The sequence below is a fragment of the Schistocerca americana genome, chromosome X (assembly GCF_021461395.2).
Source record: "Schistocerca americana isolate TAMUIC-IGC-003095 chromosome X, iqSchAmer2.1, whole genome shotgun sequence".
NCBI classification, from domain to species: Eukaryota; Metazoa; Arthropoda; class Insecta; order Orthoptera; family Acrididae; genus Schistocerca; species Schistocerca americana.
The window spans coordinates 350401132-350423680 of record NC_060130.1 but is presented as its reverse complement, the minus strand read 5'-3'; the positions used below and the strand labels follow the sequence as shown (position 1 = coordinate 350423680).

General features: G+C 43.0%; 1 protein-coding gene across 1 annotated transcript in view; it reads right to left on the bottom strand.

The window, feature by feature from the left end:
- Window positions 1-13192: 13192 nt before the first annotated feature.
- The window catches only part of LOC124555462 (facilitated trehalose transporter Tret1-like), a 292707-nt gene continuing 283350 nt past the window's right edge, over window positions 13193-22549 (bottom strand). Inside the window, exon 8 of the mRNA XM_047129385.1 lies at window positions 13193-14316. Within this exon, the coding sequence (XP_046985341.1) occupies window positions 13780-14316 (537 nt within the window). The 3' untranslated portion in view covers window positions 13193-13779. The remainder of the gene's footprint in view (window positions 14317-22549) is intronic.

Genomic DNA, 22549 nt, shown 5'->3' with positions numbered 1-22549 from the left:
GCTCATCTCGGATGAGAGTAGAATCAATCTGACTAGTGTCTCTGGACGCACCACCGTAAGGCGACAAGTGGGAACTTGTAATGCACCCAGGAACATTGCCGAATATGATTGTTTTAGCGTTTCAGGTGTTACGGGGTGGGGAGACATATTGTTGTATTGGCGTACTGACCTCATCAACTCTGAGCTCGGTGCACCCACCGGTGAACATTATTGTGACACTTCCGTTTCCATGTCCATCTTCTAAGGGGCACGTCCCTGACTTCCCTTTTTATGGGGGAAAATGCGTGACCGCATCGAACGGCACAGGTGGCGGAACGATAGAATATTAGGCGAATGGGCTGGTGTGCCAGTTACCCCGACTTAAATCCCATCGAGCGCGTTTAGTATGTGTTGAGGAGTCGTTTTCCAGCACGCCGGCCGGAGTGGCCGTGCGGTTCTAGGCGCTACGGTCTGGAGCCGAGCGACCGCTACGGTCGCAGGTTCGAATCCCGCCTCGGGCATGGATGTGTGTGATGTCCTTAGGTTAGTTAGGTTTAAGTAGTTCTAAGTTCTAGGGGATTGATGACCTCGGAAGTTAAGTCGCATAGTGCTCAGAGCCATTTTCCAGCACGTCATTCAGTCCGGAACCGCGCGACTGCTACAGTCGCAGGTTCGAATCCTTCCTCGGGCATGGATGTGAGTGATGACCTTAGGTTAGTTAGGTTTAAATAGTTCTAGTACTAGTTTCATTTTCCCCATCAATTGGCGTGTTCTCGGCCTCACCAATGGGAAGGATGGGTGGGGGCGCGGTTTCCCGGAAGATCGCCATCTGCGCTAGTTGTCTCCTTGATACCCAACTCACACGCTGCCAGATAACATTCTGCACTCATTCGCCAAACACACATCCTTCGATCGGATTGCCGCAAGCTGTAGCGTGAGCCGTCACTCCAATTCACTCGTCTCCACTCACTGTCTGGATATATTTACAGAGGTCGCATTTCCGACTATTGATAGTGGGCAGAAGAGCAACGAAATATGTTGTATGTCTAATATCGAATTCTTGTATCAATCGATATACTTCTGTTTAAGGCAGTCAAAATCTCTTGAAAATACCAGTACATTGATATAACGCTCGTTAATGTTCACACTGAAACTTTTCGCAAAAGTACGCCTCAAACGTGCTGCAGGTGCAGGGGAAGGCTGCCAAAATAGGCTATTGCGGTGTAAACATCGTCGAGTGGGGGCGGTCTAACCAGGCAGCGGAGTTATTTTCAGCAAGATAATAGGCTTACGCTACTAATATAGACTGTATTTCCTCTTGGCACAACTTTATACCACATAGGTATAGGTACAACCGCGCTTGTTGGTAGTGGATCTACATGATACCTAAGAGCGTATCAGAATGGGCAGTTTGAAATCGATGTACGTAGTAATTTTTAAGTGAACAGCTTCTGAGGAAGCAAGTAAATAGTCGGAAGGCTTGGTACAACGGCTGAGTTTGGAATGTGTTAACACCCCTATAGCCGGCCGCTGTGACCGAGCGGTTCTCGGCGCTTCAGTCCGGAACCGCGCTGCTGCTACGGTCGCAGGTTCGAATCCTGCCTCGGGCATGGATGTCTGTGATGTCCTTAGGTTAGTTAGGTTTAAGTAGTTCTAAGTCTAGGGGACTGATGACCTCAGATGTCAAGTCCCATAGTGCTTGGAGCCATTTTTTTAGCACCGTATGGCCGAGTCCAGCCACCTTGCCTTTCAGTTTTCATACATTCCGTGCTTAATTTCGCTAACAGTCTTAGATTCAACATTAGCAAGCATTATATTACCGTCGTCTTTCTTTGCGAATGCTGTTAAAGTTTATCTCTCCGTTTAAGGAAAAACACACTCTTTTTTAATATTTGGATTGATACAGGAGTTATCAGTATTAACTGTGAAAGAAAATTATGTTCCCCTCCGCCGACTATTATTTACCGAAAACCTTGTTTCGTTTCCTTGAATCGTTGAGACATAAAATGGGTGTAATTTTTGTTTAGGTTTTTCACCCTCTATGCACCTGCTGCTTCTTCTAATACTTTCGCAAAAGGAGTTGCAGGAATTAGACGGCAGTAAATCCTTAACGCTTCTCTTAAACTGTACTACATGAGAATGTATCACACAACACAACGCTTGGAAAGCATAAACATGAAAGTGGTTTTCAATCACAGAATAGTGATAAAACACGGATGTGTAATATAGCTTATGCTCAGCACCTTCAGTAAATATTATTATATGAAAAAGGCGTCGACCCAGCTTCTTCGACCTTCTGAGTGCCAGTGCTTTGAAGCCTTAGTTGCAGTGGTAAGAAGTGGCAGAGTGGAGTTGGCTGTTGGAATAGCTTTGGCTGTAATGCGAGCAGCGGGTCCGGCTCCCTACGCCCTCGTACGTGCTCGCCGCCTAAGAACATAAGCCGCTTACGCCGCGCCTCAGATGTTGCCCATTATTATACCTCAGCGAGCATTGCGTTAATGAACCACATTCGATGCGTTTGACGGACAAAGTGGCCCTCGATGGTCGGACTTTCCCGCGAGATGCTGCTCTTAGCTTTAATCCGACTATAATAGTTATATGTATCAAGATACGTTGCAGATGAAACTTCATATTTTTGGGCATAAATATTTAGTTAACAATTACTAACCTGCAAATGCAGCGAAAACACTCTTCCCGTGTCGTGGGAAGGACATTCAGTCGCACAGTATGCTTCGATACTAGGACAAGTAGATATCAATGACTGAGTGAATAGTATTACGTGCATCTGATGACTTTTGGGAGATGACGTTACCTATAAGAAAGTGTTACCTGATAACAATGAAATAAAAGTAGTGGGAAATGTTACGGTTTTTAAACTACAAAAAGAGCTTAACCTTTGCTGGAAAACCACTTAGGGCGTATCCTAGGATTAATTCAGTGCGTTACAGTGATAAGCCAAAACTTCATACGGTCACTGCCCATCGTAGGATTAAATGCCGCCTTGCAGAGTGTAACGCGGAATCGACAGCTAATACACGGACTGCAGACGAATGGGGAGTCATTCTGTGGTGTCACCGCCAGACACCACACTTGCTAGGTGGTAGCCTTTAAATCGGCCGCGGTCCGTTAGTATACATCGGACCCGCGTGTCGCCACTATCAGTGATTGCAGACCGAGCGCCGCCACACGGCAGGTCTAGTCTAGAGAGACTCACTAGTACTCGCCCCAGTTGTACAGTCGACATTGCTAGCGATGGTTCACTGACTACATACGCTCTCATTTGCCGAGACGACTGTTTAGCATAGCCTTCAGCTACGTCATTTGCTACGACCTAGCAAGGCGCCATATTCAGCAATTAGAATGAATTCTGAACAGACAATATTGTGAATCATGTACCATCAAGAGCGACGTTCATCAATAATGGATTAAAGTTAAGTATCAAACTAGCTACGTCCGCTTTCCTAATTCTAATTCCTTGTCATGTTCCAGACCTCACGTCAGTATAGTTCTTCCCTCCTCACGCCAGCCTGCGTGAGCTAAAACGCGTGCATTTCGGCCTCCTCTAGAAACACGGTGTTGGCTCTTCTGCCAACACAACACATTCTATCGACAACACGGGCCACAAATGCAGAAATCCACAGACAGAAGCAACTTTGACAACGGACGGATATATATGGCCCTGCGCCTGGGACAGAACATCTTACAAACGGAGAAGCTGGTCGGCTGTTCGCTCGCTTCTGTAGTGAGCAAATACAGAAAGTGGTTGAAAGATGGTGAAACCATGTGTAGGCTACAGGGTGTTGGACAACCACGTCTCAACACACAACATGGAGGTTGACGGCTGTGTAAAGCAAGACTGATAGTGATTTGTGACAAATCTGACGACAAAGTACAAACATGGTACAGGCACATTGTTTTTGGGCACAACGTTCGGCGCACAATGTTGCGCTCCGTAGCAGACGAGGCCTACTTGTTCCCATGTTGACACAAAACATTGTCAATTACCTTTGTAGATGGCACGGGATAATCGAGATTGGACCGTAGATCAAAAGAAAAATGTCGCCTGGTTGGACGAATTACGTTTCTCGACACACCAGGTAGGCGGTTGTGTTCGGATTCCTGATTATCCAAGCGAACGGATACTTGAAAATTGCACCGCGCCAAAGACGCGGGTCGCTGGTGGCAGTATTATGCCATGGGTCACGCATTTCTGGGCTTCAATGGGACGTGTGGTAGCAGTCGGAGGCACCATCACAGCAGTAGCCTACTTGAACCTTATTTCGAAACACCAACCTGATGTTGTACCTGATAACTGTGACATCTTCCTGCAAGATAACTGTCCACTTCAAAATGCCAGAATCATGTTTCAGTGGTTTCAGGACCATTATGGTGAATTTATATTGATGTCTTGGCAACGAAATTAGCCTGATCTCAATCATATGGAACACATCTGAGACTCTATCGGGCGCCTGCCCCCACCGATACACCACTGGCACATAATTTACGGAATTACGTGCATGTGCATGTACCTACACGTCTGGCGTCACGTAATTCCGGTAACCGACCAAGGTCTTGTAGAATCTATGCACGCAGAACTGCTGCTTATTGCCTTCCAAAGGTGGATCAACACGTTCGTAACCACAGGGTCATAATGTTTTGGCTCATCAGCTACATTTGCAGGCCATTTAAAAATGAAGAAATTAGTTTATTCTGCTTATTTCTGGTCACTTATGAGTTACGGAATAATTGGGGAAACTCAGCAAGCAGTGTTTGTGCAAGGTACGACGCAAGCTCACTGTCCGGCTATGCCAGGGAACCAGTACTAACAGGGGAAACTCCCCAACGCACCCCCCTCAGTTTTAGTGGTAAGAAAGCCCAGTGGAGAGCCCGTCAAAAACTGTACACAGATCAAGCATGAAAACAAGAAACAGATGTACCGAACTGTGAAAAGAAGCAAAATAGAAGGAGTGAACGGTCCAAGGGTAAGGAGTGCAATGTAGAGGAACAGGAAACAGCAACGGCTTCGTGGATAAGTGGTAACGGTGTTGGACGACGAAGTGGGGGAACTGTGTTCAAACCTCCCTAAGTGCCAATTTATTTTTAGTTTAATTCTTTCCACTGTTCGCTGTGTGCAAATTGTGTCTGTTTCGTGGTGTAACGTCCATTTGCAACTACGAGGTGTAAGATAGGGACCTATAATGACAGTTGATTCTGCACTACTACTCTATTAGCAGCCGAAAGGAAGTGGCTTTGGAATGGAAACCGCAAACGTTTGATAGTAATGTGACAAATCAACCGAATCCTCGACTGGAAAATACGTCCGGTGTGGGATACACGGCATTAGTGACAGTATCCTATGATAGGAATCTCTTATAGACGCAACTATTTTGCTCGCCTGGTAAGTGACTGACGTAAGCCATTTGCCCTAGGTGTTCATGTGAGTGCGATCACTCCTAAGGAAATCATGAAAACATAATAGTTTGTCACATTAGCTACAACAAATGAACGCAGCAGTTTCACAATCACACAGTTTCTCTGTGCTCTGTCAAAACACATGTTTTTAATGTTTTTAATGTTGCGTTCCGTTTTGGAAGTTTTGAATCTTGAATTCCATTGTTGTAATATAGTTCACACCCGTTTATTTGTTGCTTTCATTTCTGTGAGACGCCTTTGTGGTATCTCGCCTGCTCTCACTATTCATCACATTTACTTGCAACGGTAACGTATTCTTACAACATGGCTCATATTCTATAACCAATGTATAAACTGCCAAGACTACAGAAAAAGAACAAACATTTCAGTGACCGGATGGGCAGTTCATAATGTTGTGAAGAAAAAAGGCACCAAGGAGTTTTGAGTACGGCTAACCCCGTTCGCAGTCCACGACCGTGAACACTTTCCACGACGCCACTGCTGTTCGGTGTGTCTCAATATTGCACTTGCTAAGCTTGGACCGTTCACTGTTTTATTTATTTTACAGTTCAATACACCTTGTTCCTCATAGAATGAAAGCTTTCCCGGCAGGTGTTGTGATCACTTAACACTTACGGGCTGAGTGCCGTGGTCCATACATAAGACTCTCCCATGAAGTTTCGCCTTCGACTGCGGAATGCATCCTCCGAGGACAATCGGCGAACTGCGACGAGAGCGCGAGTGAGCGCCGTGTATATAAGCCATCCAGAGGGCGCCGCTGTCAATCACGTAACGTCGGCTGTGCTATGATCTCTGATATTCCCGACTTTCTCAGTTGAAATTAATCGATTGTCACGCTGTTGCTGCAATGTTGACATCCATATCCTATCCAGCTTAATGCCTTCACCTTTTCTATTAAAATTATTGCAGTGTTTGGCAATCTCAGTGGCCTCTCTGTATATTCGCACATAATAATGCGACGTCTTGGCTATGACGGTCGTCCGATGTGGCAGTTCCTTTTATGTTCACCCAGACGGGTGTCGACGCTTCATTTTGTTGTGCCTATATAGACCTTTCCACAACTGCACGGAATTTTATAGACACCTGGTGTAGCTAGAGGATGTCGTTTATCTTTTGCACATCTTAAACATTCTTTTATTTTCGTGGTGGGTCTGAAAACAGTTTCCACATCGTACTTGCTTAAAATTTTGATCACATCTTGTTCCTGTTTTCATGCTTGATCTGTATTCAGTTTTCGACGGGCCACTGGGCAATCTGACCACTAAACCTGAGGGGGATGCGATGGGGAGTCTCCCTTGTAAGGAGATTGGCTGAGTTTGCTCTATAAGCTCTGGCCCGTTCTTCGGATTTAGGCATGTTTTTTCTTATCGGCTTGTTAGAAGCAGCCTTGGAACAAAGTCTGAGAAAATAATTGTGTCATTTGGCTTTATAGACTGGTGTGTCCCTCTCACCTGCTCACTCAGCTGTGCACAAACTGCCGGCCGCGGTGGCCGAGCGGTTCTAGGCGCTAGGTTCGAATCCTGCCTCGGGCATGGATGTGTGTGATGTCCTTGGGTTAGTTAGGTTTAAGTAGTTCTAAGTCTAGGGGACTGATGATCTCAGATGTTAAGTCCCATAGTGCTTAGAGCCATTTGAACCATTTTTTCTGCACAAACGCCTCACGGAAACGTTAGAGTGTGGCAGTAGTGACTCCAATGAACAATTCAGATACTCTTGCTCGACGTTTGCACTGTAACGGGCTGTTGCAGTCTGTATGTGATGGAGTGGTTGACCCTGAAACGGTATGTCTCTCTGATGAAGCTTGCTGCGGTTACCGTGGTACGTAACTCGCACAGAACAATCGTCTTTCTAGTTCTGATGATTGTCATAATTTACATCAAGAGCTTCAGCAAGGTGTGAAAACAGAAGTCTAGTGTGGAATCAGTGCAACATGAATTACTGAACCGATCTTTTTACACAAATCCACAACTGTTGTGAAGAGTATACTGCAACTGTTCTTCAGAAAACTGTTAGTTACTGAAAATGCAGAGGCACCAATCGCCACTGCGTGTATGGCAGCGTTGAAGATAGTTGGGTTGGGTTGTTTGGGGGAAGAGACCAAACAGCGAGGTCATCGGTCTCATCGGATTAGGGAAGGACGGGGAAGGAAGTCGGCCGTGCCCTTTCAAAGGAACCATCCCAGCATTTCCCTGGAGCGACTTAGGGAAATCACGGAAAACCTAAATCAGGATGGCCGGACGCGGGATTGAACTGTCGTCCTCCCGAATGCGAGTCCAGTATGCTAACCACTGCGCTGAAGATAGTTCTTATAATTTTTGCGCCATAAATTGCATTTATTTGTTTTCAGGATCAAGTACCAGTTCTTACACAAATCCTCGTTTTTTTTGAAATCCTCCTACTTTCGCTATAGTTTTCTTGTGTTTCAACCTCTTGATGTACAACAAACTCGTTTGCAAGCCTCCTCACAAGGAATATTTGCTGCAAGCCAACGTAATTGAGGTGCAGATCTAAGGGAGCTGACAACATTTGTAGCACAATAGAACGTGGAATTTGCAAATTTTGTGAGAGATATGAGCAAGTTATACATTAACTGCGAAAGCTTTCAGGACCATTATTTTTGAAAAGTTTGTGGTTTTTAGTGTGGGGAGAAAAGGTCTTTACACAAGAGCTATAAATGTATTTAACAGGTAATTCGATTGGCGGTTCAAAGTCTCGGAGCTGGCCATCGAAATGTTTGGAAGCACAGTAGGTGACGCCACTGGAAACAGAGTGATATTGCTGCTGCTGAACGCTTTGCTGGTATGCCTGTTGCGAGATACTTCAGCATTGGTTGTCAATCCAGTACTGGTTGTGAGCATCAGAGACGCCAATCTGAAAAAGACATTCATGTCAGCCGACTCAGATGCAGTCCGAGCTGGCCGTGGACACGCACTGGGTAGTGCCCGTGGATGCTGCTTCCTCCCGGAGTGCAGCATTGTCACAACGGAATGGCCCACACCATTGTTACAGATACTAATGTGCACAAAAGTACCCCATGAAAATTGCCCAGTTGATCTCAAAGAAATACCGAATATTCAGGAAAGTGACCCTGAGAGATGTAGTAGACCAGACACACAATTTTTGTCTTTTTATATATAGTGGTTCATGGAAAGTGTATCTTTTCCATAGTTAGTTATTAAGTATCTTTATAAGGAGTAATTACTGTAGTCCAAAATATGTACTTCTTTTTTTTAGAAAAGTAGAAAAATTTTGTGCAATTAAAAGCAATCATAATGTTCTTTAGTTACATCATCCGCCACACACCGTTGGGTGGCTTGCGGAGTATAAATGTAGATGTAGATGTAGATTCCTGCAGCTGGTGCATCTAATCTGTGTATTGCTTATTGATTGCAAATACTGCACTCATTTGCATTGTTCACAACTAATAATTTTTCAAACTGGATAGCATGAAAGTTACTACATAAATTAGCCTTTACAGTGCACTTAAAATACAAGACCATTACGAGAGTGGCGCATAACTTTCGTATTATGATATTTACAGTTGCGTAATGGATGACAGTCGTGTACGACTTCCCTGTTAGTATCGTTATTTTTCTGTTTATCTTACTTTGGGTGTGAGTGAAAAGACTTCATCAGAATTTTAAGAATTTTGCCTATGACATCCTTTCTCTACCTATTAACAGTATCGACCACATACGTAATTACATTGAGTTACAACTGCATTAGATTTAGCAGGTTATCTGTATACTTCTTATACGTAAAATATTTAGCTGCGCATATCAAGATAAAGTTATCAAGACATTTTTCAAGTCATTATCGTACTGCTGTTTGACACATGTGAAATAGAGCCCGAACGAAGTGGGAGGTTTATCGTAGCGTGACCGACGAAATGATTGGAGATGGAGCACATACCTGGATTGAATAAGTATAGAGACGCAAACTGTCCGTTTCCTTTTCAAAGAACTACCCTCGTTGTTTGCCTCAGTCGATGTAGACAAATAACTACATCATAAACACAGATTTCTGGACTGAGGTTTGATCCTCAGTTCTTCATTACACGGGTCTGGTGTGTTAACCACTCCACTACCTTATCTGATAAACATAGTTCGAGAAACAGAACGAGTGAGACTGTACATGCCATATTTGTAAAGCAAAACGAAATTTTCCGACGATTATCCGTTTACATGTTACAATGAAAACTTTTCTGTCACGTTTCGGTAACAGAGAAAAAAATGAAAAAGAAATTCTTTCACATCATCGCCCACCAGAGCAGTCTCAGAAATATAACAGATGTAATGCATTTGGAAAATGAGAAAAATCTCAAGACTCCCATAGTCAATAATATTTTTGTTTCAGCAATGTAATCATTACCGAAAGAAACGAAAAGAATAATGAGCATGATTTTTCACTTATTTATAAGAGGATATTATACATTTAGCTGTGGCTGCTACGATGAGAGAGAAACGCGTGTCATCGGCAGATGGGCCGCGCTTTTTTGTATAACTTTCTTATTACAGAGAACTTCAATTCACAATTACGAACGTTAATTTTTTTGATCTTATGTAGTGTCTGTTCATACCTTTCCTCTGTATCTATAGCAGAAAATTTTCTCACAATATATTGAATTTCAGGAGGGAAGATGACAAATGAAACGTTGACAAATGCAATTTTGTAACATGGTCATGCTTGAAAATTGAATTTGTGTGTGCTATGTATAGTATCAGAATAAAACTGTGTGTTGTTGTCTGACAGATCAGTTATTAAATTCAGCATATTATCCAGCATTGTGGAAGAAAACTTCAGTAGATGCGATCGACATAAAGGACACAGGGTAAAGTTAAGAGTAAGTAAATTTTGTGCACTCTCTTGTTTGTATTTCATTTCGCAATTCAGAGTTTTGTGTCGGTAGTCTAGCCTAGTAAATTCCAAAAATCCTCTCACAACTAATTAATTACGTGGAAGAATGAAACTTCTACTTACTTGTAGTTGAAGGCTGCCTTTCTACCCTGAAGATTGCTGAAGCACGACATGGTTTTCTTCATCGCCAGCTTCAGAATCAAATCCTGAAGAGGCTGACACCGTTGAGTAGTCAGTTACAAAAGACGAACGTGAATATTTTTGTGGTTAATTCAGTACTAACCACTTGATGTCACTGGTTTTGCAGTCGACTGTAATTTTGTAAATTATTCAAAAATTTTGTACTAAATTAGTTGTGCCACAGTTTCAGATGAGTACTTTGCACAAACCTCCTAAATATGTTCCGTTATGCCTTCTGCACGATTGTCGGTTTTAGTTAGACGTATTTTTTTTTATTTTTTTATAAGATTTAGCAACACTTTAATAATGATAGAAAAAGGTAACTTGTATCTTAAGGTTCATCAATTAGAAACATTTTCCATCCATTGTTCTTTCTTTGCATTTCTCATGATCTCCTTTTATAAATTATCTCAGAAATAAAAGCGTTATTTTTAAAATACGAATCTTTATCACTGACTTAAGTCACCTTTTAGTTTAAGGAGCTTCACAACATCAAAAATACCCAATGTAAATTACATACCTTTCATTTTTAAAGTAAATATTGGTGTAACTTTGTTGCCTATATGAAAGGATTCCAATGACTATGGAGTAAATAGTCCTTTCTTCTCCTACGGGCTCATATTATTTTATCATCATCGTCATCCACTGCTGAATAAAGGCCTCTTCTATGCTTTTCCGTGTGTTACGGTATACTAGCAGACATTAAGTAGAATATACGACAATTTTCTTCGTAATTTTCATGCTACACTATCTGCGTAAACTATACCAATACGCTAATGGTATTCGTTGTGTGTGATATATTTCTCTTACGACAGGTACTGAATGGACGCTCTCACTTTGGTTTGTCTTGTACCTCCTATTTATTCTGCTGGTGACTTCATGCATTTTAATGACACCCAGCACCACAAACTTTCCTCTTCCATCCGGTGCCGGACACTATATTTTATATTCTGGCAAGAGGGAAGCAGGTTTCCTTGATAACGATTTGCCGTTTGTTTTAGATAACGAGGTAAGCGTGTAAAAGGCATTGAGATTTGTGTGTTGTCTAAATTCCTACCCAAATTAGCACCTATCTGAATGCTGACTGGTTCATCGGTTTTCAATTAGTAATCAAACAAACCACGATTATCTGAATCGTGGTTTTACATTTTTGATTGTGTGTTCATTTCTGTTGTAACGTACTTGTATATACATTCTAGCTGATGCTCAGGTTTTTATTCAAGCAATTTTTGTCATCCATGCGTAGAATCGTTGACCAACTTCCACTTGTTCTCAGAGAGACAGGTTCATCTCTGTTTCCTATTACCGGTCAGACAGCTACACATACCGAAGATTAAGCTTAAGCATTTTTTTCAGATGATTCTCGTTTTATTTGGTATATGATGTCATGACTCTTTTATAGTTTTATTAAAGCACGAAGAAAAGTGGAGGAATGTGCATGTGACATTCACACCTATACGTGTTTTTAATTATCCGTTTTAACATACTGACAAGACAAGCAAATGTTGTGTTTGTTGTCATTGCAGAGAATCTGTTAAGTCTGCAATATGAGTCGTTGGGCCATTGTCTCAGTGAGATTTCTTTCTAAATATGTACATTTATAATCAGCAAGGCTACTGAGAGCACCCACTGAGCGCCCTGAAACCCTCATCGCCATCAGCATCATCATCATCATCATCATAGTAATCATCAACATCGTCGTCGTCATTGTTACCATCATCTACATCTACATCTACATACATACTCCGCAATCCACCATACGGTGTGTGGCGGAGGGTACCTCGTACCACAACTAGCTTCTTCTCTCCCTGTTCCACTCCCAAACAGAACGAGGGAGAAATGGCTGCCTATATGCCTCTGTACGAGCCCTAATCTCTCTTATCTTATCTTTGTTGTCTTTCCGCGAAATGTAAGTTGGCGGTAGTAACGTTGTACTGCAGTCAGCCTCAAATGCTGGTTCTCTGAATTTCCTCAGTAGCGATTCACGAAAAGAACGCCTCCTTTCCTCTAGAGACTCCCACCCGAGTTCCTGAAACATTTCCGTAACACTCGCGTGATGATCAGACCTACCAGTAACGAACCTAGCAGCCCGCCTCTGAATTGCTTCTATGTCCTCCCTCAATCCGACCTGATAGAGATCCCAAACGCTCGAGCAGTACTCAAGAATAGGTCGTATTAGTGTTTTATAAGCGGTCTCCTTTACAGATGAACCACATCTTCCCAAAATTCTACCAATGAACCGAAGACGACTATCCGCCTTCCCCACAACTGCCATTACATGCTTGTCCCACTTCATATCGCCCTGCAATGTTACGCCCAAATATTTAATCGACGTGACTGTGTCAAGCGCTACACTACTAATGGAGTATTCAGACATTACAGGATTCTTATTCCTATTCATCTGCATTAATTTACATTTATTTATATTTAGAGTTAGCTGCCATTCTTTACACCAATCACAAATCGTGTCCAAGTTATCTTGTATCCTTCTGCAGTCACTCAACAACGACACCTTCGCGTACACCACACCATCATCAGCAAACAGCCGCACATTGCTATGCACCCTATCCAAAAGATCATTTATGTAGATAGAAAACAACATCATAGTAATCATTAACATCGTCGTCGTCATTGTCAGCATCATCATCCTACCTCTCCCTCTCTGCCTTGCAACATTTCTCTCGATGACTCATCGTTCCAAGCGATCCGCCGAAGGTTCCACTTACAGAAAATAGGTGTTACAAACAGATTTTGTTTTTTATTAAAAGAAACTCAGTACAAATAGCGTCACAAATATCTATGTACCACAGAAAAAGTGCTTCATAATACATAGTACAATGAAAACAGCGCACGGCTTGTTTTCGCAAACCCAAAGGAGTATAAAAAGTTGTCACTTGTAGGCTAAAACAACATTACACATTGCGGTATGCCTGACGAAACGACAGTGAGGAATCTCCTTGTTTACAAAATGCATCGATAATAAATACTCCGTGTAAGGAATAACTATTTTTCCTCGTATAGGAACAAGAGTTAATAATACTTGGACAATCTCTGCAGAGTAAGTCTTTAAACAGTAATACTGTAGTTATCACAAGCCTGGATCATTGGATGACAGACAAGCTCGACCCGACAAACGGGAACGGTGGCGCAGATAGAGCCCACAGCGCGCTGTGCTCGTTTTTAGTTCGTGCGCAGCTGGTTGGCTCCCCCATGCCCTGCGCGGGCGGTGGCGGGCAGTGGGCATTCTGCTGGGCAGCTACCGCTGCTCTGGCCACACGGCTGGCTGCCGACGCAGCACCTCTTCATTTCCAAGCTCGCCCGCCCGGCCGCTCAGTTCTTGATGCGCGCGATCTCCCTGGTAATCGTTTCTCTCGATTTGCCTTTCGTCTCGGGCACGAACGGCACCACGAAGGCGATGGCGAGGACGTTGGCCACCAGGAAGAAGAGGTAGGTCGGTATGGAGCCGACCGTGTCGACGGCGTCGCTGAAGAAGTTGGTGATGAGGAACGACAGCAGCCAGGTCAGCGACACGTACAGCGCCGAGCCCTTCTTGTTCTCGACGGGCAGCAGCTCGGCCATCATGAGCCAGGGCAGCGGGCCCATGCCCAGCGAGAAGGACACGACGAACAGGATGAGCGACAGCAGCGGCACCCAGCTCGCCGTCAGCTCGATGTCTGGGTAGACGGTCTTGAGGTAGAAGTAGGCGACGAGCAGCGTGTACGATATGACGATGCCGCCCAGCGACACGAGCAGCAGCGCGCGCCGACCCACGTGGTCCACGAGGCGAGAAGCCGTCGTGTTGGACGTCAGCAGCACCGCGCCGATGATCATGCTCGAGTTGTTGGGCGACAGCGGGCTGCCAGCCTCCTGCGCACCGGATTGAATATGTCATATAGACCGATAGATTAAAGTTAAGGAAAGTTCAAATACTTGAGAGTTCAAATGGTTCAAATGGCTCTGAGCACTATGGGACTTAACATCTATGGTCATCAGTCCCCTAGAACTTAGAACTACTTAAACCTAACTAACCTAAGGACAGCACACAACACCCAGCCATCACGAGGCAGAGAAAATCCCTGACCCCGCCGGGAATCGAACCCGGGAACCCGGGCGTGGAAAGCGAGAACGCTACCGCACGACCACGAGATGCGGGCACTTGAGAGTTTGACTTAATTAAAATTTGAGTGATCGAGACAGAATAAAGAAATAGTCGAAATAGGAGTACCTTATACAAAAAAAGTTAAAACGAAATGGATGATTTTCTGCTTCAATGACCGCTTTTTCAATTTCTACTGGAGTCACAAATACATCATCGTGTAATTTCCTTCTAAGGAAGTACATGCCCTACATCTCCACTAACGACTTTTCCTCTTATTATGTCACATATACACTACTGGCCATTATTGCTACACCAAGAAGAAATGCAGATGATAAATGGGTATTCATTGGACAAATATATTATACTAGAACTGACATGTGATTACATTTTCACGCAGTTTGGGTGCATAGATCCTGAGAAATCACTACCCAGAACAACCACCTCTGGCCGTAATAACGACCTTGATACGCCTGGTCAGTGAGTCAAACAAGAGCTTGGGTGGCGTGTAGAGGTACAGTTGCTCGTGCAGCTTCAACACGATACCACAGTTCATCAAGACTAGTGACTGCCGTATTGTGACGAGCCAGTTGCTCGGCCAACACTGACCAGACGTTTTCAGTTGGTGAGAGATCTGGAGAATGTGCTGGCCAGGGCAGCAGTCGAACATTTTCTGTATCCCGTACAGGACCTGCAACATGCGGTCGTGCATTCTCCTGCTGAAATGTAGGGTTTCGCAGGGATCGAATGAAGGGTAGAGCCACGGGTCGTAACACATCTGAAATGTAACGTCCACTGTTCAAAGTGCCGTCAATGCGAACAAGAGGTGACCGAGACGTGTATCCAATGGCACCCCATACCACCACGCCGTGTGATACGCCAGTATGCCGATGACGAATACACGCTTCCAATGTGCGTTCACCGCGATGTCACCAAACACGGATGCAACCATCATGACGCTGTAAACAGTACCTGGATTCATCCGAAAAAATGACGATTTGCCATTCGTGCACCCAGGTTCGTCGTTGAGTACACCATCGCAGGCGCTCCTGTCTGTGAGACAGCATCAAGGGTAACCGCAGCCAAGGTCTCCGAGCTGATAGTCCATGCTGCTGCAAACGTCTTCGAACTGTTCGTGCAGAGGGATCGAGCCGTGTCTGCACGATCCGTTACAGTCATGCGAATAAGATGCCTGTCATCTCGACTGCTAGTGATACGAGGCCATTGGGAACCAGCACGACGTTCCGTATTTCCCTCCTGAACCCACCGATTCCATATTCTGCTAACAGTCAACAGTCGACCAACGCGAGCAGTAATGTCGCGATACGATAAACCGCAATCGCGTTAGGCTACAATCCGACCTTTATCAAAGTCGGAAACGCGATGATACGCATTGCTCCTCCTTAGACGAGGCATCACAACAACGTTTCACCAGGCAACGCCGGTCAACTGCTGTTTGTGTATTAGAAATCGGTTGGAAAGTTTCCTCATGTCAGCAAGTTTAGGTGTCGCCACCGGTGCCAACCTTGTGTGAATGCTCTGAAAGCTAATCATTTGCATATCACAGCATCTTCTTCCTGTCGGTTAAATTTCGCGTCTGTAGCACGTCATTTTCGTGGTGTAGCAATTTTAATGGCCAGTAATGTAGAATCGGCCTTGCTCCCACTTCTGCTTTTCCAAGTAAATATTAAAGTGTACCAAATCATCGAATGTCTAATTTCCTCCAAAATCAAGAACGGCCCAGTGAGCGGTGTGCTTAACGCCACATCTCACCATATCGTATCGAACGATGCCATTAGCAGAGGATGAGACGGCGGTCGGTCACTACCGATGGGCACGCCTGGGCTTGTCGACGGAGGTTACCCTATCTTGGAGGTATATCATTTAGTGTAAAAAATCCACAGGATTTCTTCGATTTACCATGGTTTTTCCAAAAGACCGGACATATAGTTCGATTTATCGCGAAATTTGATTAATTGAGGCAATAGTCCTCTACATATTAACGTGCACTGCCCAACAGAGAATATTTTCATTTATTTATAGTCAGGCTTTACAGAAGCCAAAACACCTTTAGAAATACATTTACCTTTATCGTATAGTGTTTCTTAGTGTTTTGAGTTCAATGTTACATTTTCTTCATTTGGTCGATATTTTATTAGTCTCATTTTACGAGCACAAAATCTTCAAGAAAGCCCATTGTAGCGTATCAGCGTGTGAAGTACAAAAAGTTTCCAGCAATTTAACAGAACTGTCAGCAACTGAGTGTTCATCGTAAAAGTTTTGTACATGCATAGTAGATGGTTTGATTCTCGCTAGTAACAATGTGTTTTTGTTTCAATATCACTGATAAATGCGAACCACCACAGCTGTACCGACGTGTCGTTATTGTGTCACAACCGGTTTCGTTCGTTAGAACGTCAACAGGTTGCCCGAGTAGTGCCAGTATGTTTTGAGAGGTCCAGTTGTCTTATGTGAGGTTATAAGCAGAATCTGACAATCACGATCATATAAACGTTCTGCCGACGTGCATGTGACATGGCATTCAACGCACACTTTGCATCTAAAATTACATAAGACAATTAAACTTCTTCAAGCGTGATACTGGTACGATTCGACAACCCGATAAAGATCTCATAAAATAAACCGGTAGTGACACAATAAATGTGTATTAGTAAAGGTGTGGTGGTATCATCAACCATTGATATCAGTATCAATCAGTTACAGAGCTCAAAATTATCAATACTTTTTACCTTTTGTTTCAATTCTATATTTATTATGAAATGGAAATGTTACATAACATATACTAAATACTGTGAAATGAAAAAACTTTCTATTTATTTTTAATTGCTAATCGCAAGATATTAAATTAATATTTGATACAAAAATGCGAAATGCCTTGAGCGAATTTCTAGAAAAAATTTGATTTTCTATTTGATACTTGGCATTTTTGTATCATATTTTGATACTTTGCGGCTACTGGGAATTTCAAGCAGTTTGTAAGTTAAAATAAAAAATGTAATTTTTGCTAAAAGCTATGATTAAATATCTGTTAATTAACATTTCAATCATATCAAAAATATAAAATTCGAATAAAAGTAAAAAAGAAAAAATTTGGGATGAGCAAGACATGAGCCAAGAACTTCAAGATTACAATACTTGCACACTCAGTACTCAGGTCCCGGAGACATTTTTTGTATTGTAGAATTATTTCATAGTAAGAGCGGTCGGTAATCTTCAAAGGCGCTTCTCTCAAGATTTTTTAGACATGCGTTGTACTGCTTTTGAAACCTGATATCCGAGCACTGACCATCAAATCTTCTTGTCAAGAAGGAAATCAGCGAAAAACCTGCCGTAAGATCTTCTTCGTGAGACTATTTCATGGTTATCGATTAATTATGTAAAGGAAGTCATTTTCCCACGTAGGTCCGTCTTTTATAATTAAATAAACACTGTATTTCATTATTTAGCAATAAGCCTATTTTCCCCCTTGGGCATTATCGAGATACATCACAATCAAATTGTTACGCTTTCAACATTTTACTACCCACACAACACTGTGTGAGGAAAAGTGACATTTTTCAGTGCCCCTAATAATAGTTCCGCACCATCTTAGTGGGTATGAGCAGAACTATCACAGGTGCCAATAAATTTAGGAAAGGCAAAAGTTACGAGAACCATTAAATTTGAAGCTTCCGTCCAAGTATCGTTGGAAGGAAAGACTACGGAACGAGCAAAATCATTTAGGTAGTTATTGAGTTTAGTCATAGTAAATATAACCTATGTAGAGGAAATACGTAACAGAATAAATGTGAGCTTTTGAAAAGGCGAAAATTTATGATTCATGAGGATATTTTTGATCCGTCGTTGCAACTATAAAAATGGGTGATTTTTTTTCACCAGCACGTTTCGCGTTATTGAGATAAAGCATCATCAGTGGTCTGTAATTTAGTTATTTACGTTTTGACTAGCTTTTTAGCTCGAAAAACAGTTCGTTAAGAATAGGATGATTTGTACTTACGGTGATTCTTCGACTGATTTCTCGCTTACATCGGGAGATAACGTCTGCTAGCACATCGTTGTTTTTCTGTGTTAGACACTGATAATTCTGTGTTAGAATAACAAAGAAAAACAGCGATGTGCTGGCAGACGGCGTTTCCCGATGTAAGCGAGAAATCAGCCGAAAAATCTCCGTAAGTACAAATCAACCTTTTCTTAATGAACTGTTTTTGGGTCTCACAAGCTAATCGAAATGTAAATAACTTAATTACAGACCACTGATGATGCTTTACCTCAATAAAGCGAAATAGGTCTGGTGAAAAATCACATATATAGTTGCAACGACGGATCAAAAATACGCTCATGAATTGTAAAGCCACTACGGACACTATGGCCACACAAATGGCCAAAAGTTAGTTCCGATAGAACTTAGATTCGTCAAGTGTTTTATAGTACGAATATTATATGTAATCATGGGCAATCTAACAGACGCAGGAAAAGTACTTTTCGAATGTGGTTGTCGAGGAAAATGCTTAAATTTAAATGGACTGACAGATTTACAAATGAAAATATATCTCTAAGAATATCAGAGGGAAGAATACTTGTCGTAATGATTGGAATGAGGAAAACATCGTGGCTGGGGCTTGAATTTCGAAGAAACTGTCTGCAGGGAAGCGTCATGGAAGGAAAGATTGTGAGGAAGGAGGGAGAAAAATAAATATGCTTGAAATTCTAAGCTGTCGTTATAAAGGACGAACTTACCAGCAGATTAAGAAAGACACAGACCAGGAGAAACTGTAGAGCGTGCGGTCAATACGTGTCGTAAGACATTTACCAACGAATAACAAGTGCAATTCGAGATAGTGCAACATACTGAAACACGCCATTAAATATAAAAGGTTATAAAATTTGTGGGTAACACACATTGTGACATAAAAGAAATTGTTGGCGATGTTAAGTACTTATGTGTAAACCAAAATTTGCAAAAATTTTGTGTTTGTGTGCTGCGTGCAATTTACCGCTGAAGAATGGTGTGTCCCCGACATTGGTCTGGCATATTTGTGAATTAATAACATTTGACCAGCTTTTGCCGATTTCCAAATCACAGTAATGTTTCCGAAATTCACTCACGCTGCAGAGGACTACATATGCAAAACGTGTGTATTCTAGGAACTTGCTCGGAGCTGCGTGATGGAAATGTCGTGTCCTAACTTCCTGAAACCGGATGTTGTCCGGGAAATTCATTAGCGGGGTGGAGACGGTCCATAGAGAAGACCGGCGCACGCTGCTGAATGTAGGGTGGGCGTGCGTCGACGGCCAGGAGTGTGTGGCATAGCAGCGGTTATTGGTCCGCACACACACACACACACACACACACACACACACTGAATTACAGCCGGCGGCGATCTGAGCAGCGGGTGGCTGCCAGCTGCCAGTTGTGATACCAAAACCAAGTTTGTGTTGCACCCAGTGCGCCCTCATATGGCTGGACTCGCACTCAGCATTTAAATCTAGACCTACATATATTCTCCGCAAGCTACCCCATGGTGTGTGACGGAGGGTTCTTTTTGTACCACCTAACTTCCACCCTTTCCCGTTTCAGTCGTGAATGGTACGCGGGAATGACGAATTGTTCGAATCTGTCTGATCTTGCCTTAATGACTTTTTCTCAACATATACGCAAGAGGAAACAATATATTGGTAGATAATTCTAGAAACGTGCGCTCTCGGAACTTTAAGAGTAACTACAGTCTGGTACAGACCGTCTCTCCTGCAGCATCTGCCACTGGAGTTGGCTGAGCATCTCCATGACGCTTTCGCTCTTGCTAAATGACGCTGTAACGAAACGAGTTGCCTTTCTTTGGATCTTCTCTGATTCTTCTATAACTCCCAAACTGAAGAGCAGAATTCAATTACTGGTCGAAGAAGGGTTTTGTAAGCTACCTCCTTCGTAGGTGGGCTATACTTCCTCATAATTCTTCCAGTGACCCTCTGTCTGGTATCTGCGTTTCCCGAAGTTAATTTTATACTGTCTTTTCGCTTCAAGTCAATACACATCGTACTCTCAGATATTACACGGATGTGACTGTTTCCAGTGACTTCGGCAACGATACATACAACAGCGGATTTTATCAGCCTATTTATGGGCAATAAGTTGTTTGTGTTTAGAGTCAATGATGAACCCCTGCATCAAGCGCCGAACATCTGCTGGGATCAGATCCTCGTATGGGGACCCAGACCGAGGTTTCAAGTGGTCTCCCTACATCGATGAAAGCTAATCACACTATGTCTCTTTTGAAAAGGACTCGGCCGATTTATTTGTCCATTATTCCTCATTCCATTCTTGTGTTTCGCCGGCCGCTGTGACCGAGCGGTTCTAGGTGCCTCAGTCGGGAACCGCGCTGCTGCTAGGGTCGCAGGTTCGATCCTGCCTCGGGCATGGATGTGTGTGATGTCCTTGGGTTAGTTAGGTTTAAGTAGTTCTAAGTCTAGGGGACTGATGACCTCAGATGTTAAGTGCCATAGTGCTCAGAGCCATTTGAACCATTCTTGTGCTTCGTTCAAATGGTTCAAATGGCTCTGAGCACTATGGCACTTAACATCTGAGGTCATTCTTGTGCTTCGTTCAAATGGTTCAAATGGCTCTGAGCACTATGGGACTTAACTGCTGTGGTCATCAGTCCCCTAGAACTTAGAACTACTTAAACCTAACTAACCTAAGTACAGCACACACATTCATGCCCGAGGCAGGTTTCGAACCTGCGACCGTAGCGGTCACGCGGTTCCAGACTGTAGCGCCTAGGACCGCATGGCCACTCCGTCCGGCTGTGCTTCGTCTCTGATTACTTCAGCGACGGGACGTTAAACGCAAATCACTTTCCTTACCTTCCGATGTAACAGCTCGTTACCGGCACCTTCAAGATGTCGCGTTCCTCTGAATCAGTTTTAGAGCCATGCAAGATATTTTGAACTGACGGGCCCCATAGTTGGCAAATATTTCAGGAACTTCTTATTCGCGGAGAAAAGCTGCTGATAGACCAAAAATGTTATTTACGACCAGTTTCGTTCGTACTGATCATCACCACCTATCAAAAAGTGTTAATCCATGGTGCGTAACTACGGCGGCAATACGTAATAAAATATAAGTAATAGGATTATATTGCAGTCATAACCACGGAAAGATCGTAGGACGTCACAGATATAACAGCCATTTGGTCTCAGTCACAAATTGTGCACAATGGGGTTCATTACAAAGAGGCTCATCACATCATATACGATTTATGCAGACCGCCTGCCGATTAACAAAAAAACTTACACTCTGTATTTCTGAACCTCGAGTAAGCTTTTAACCGGGTCGCTCATGAGTTAATCTGGAAAACACTAAGATAAAACTATTCCACCTTGTGTGCAAGATATAGGGGGAAGGGGAAGTACCCTGAAGAATTCAAGAAGAATGTCATCATTCATATGCCAATGAATGCAGATGCTGACAGATGGGAATACTACCGAAACATCAGTTTAATAAGCCATGGTTTCAAAATATCGACACGATTTATTTACAAAAGAATGGAAAAATTCGTAGACGTCGACCTCGGGGAAGATTGGATTGTGTTAAGGAGAAATGCAGGAACACGCGAGGCAATACTGACTCGAGGACTTATCCCCTAGTACATAGGTTGAAGAAAGGCAAGCCTACGTTTATATCATTCATAGATTTAGAGAAAGCTTTTGATAATGTTGACTGGAACTACACTTTTCGAAATTTTAAAGGTTGCAGGGCTAAAATACAGAGCGCGAAATATTATTTAGAACTTGTACAGATTACAAACGTCAGTTATGAGAGTCGAAGGGCATGAGAAGAAAGCCGTAGTTGAGAAGGTAGTGAGATAGGGTTATAGCATATCAGCGATGTTATTCAGAGCGTACATTGAGCAAGCTGTGAAGCAAACAAAGGAAAAATTTAGAAACATATTTAAAGCTCATGGAGAAGAAATGGATAGTGTCCTG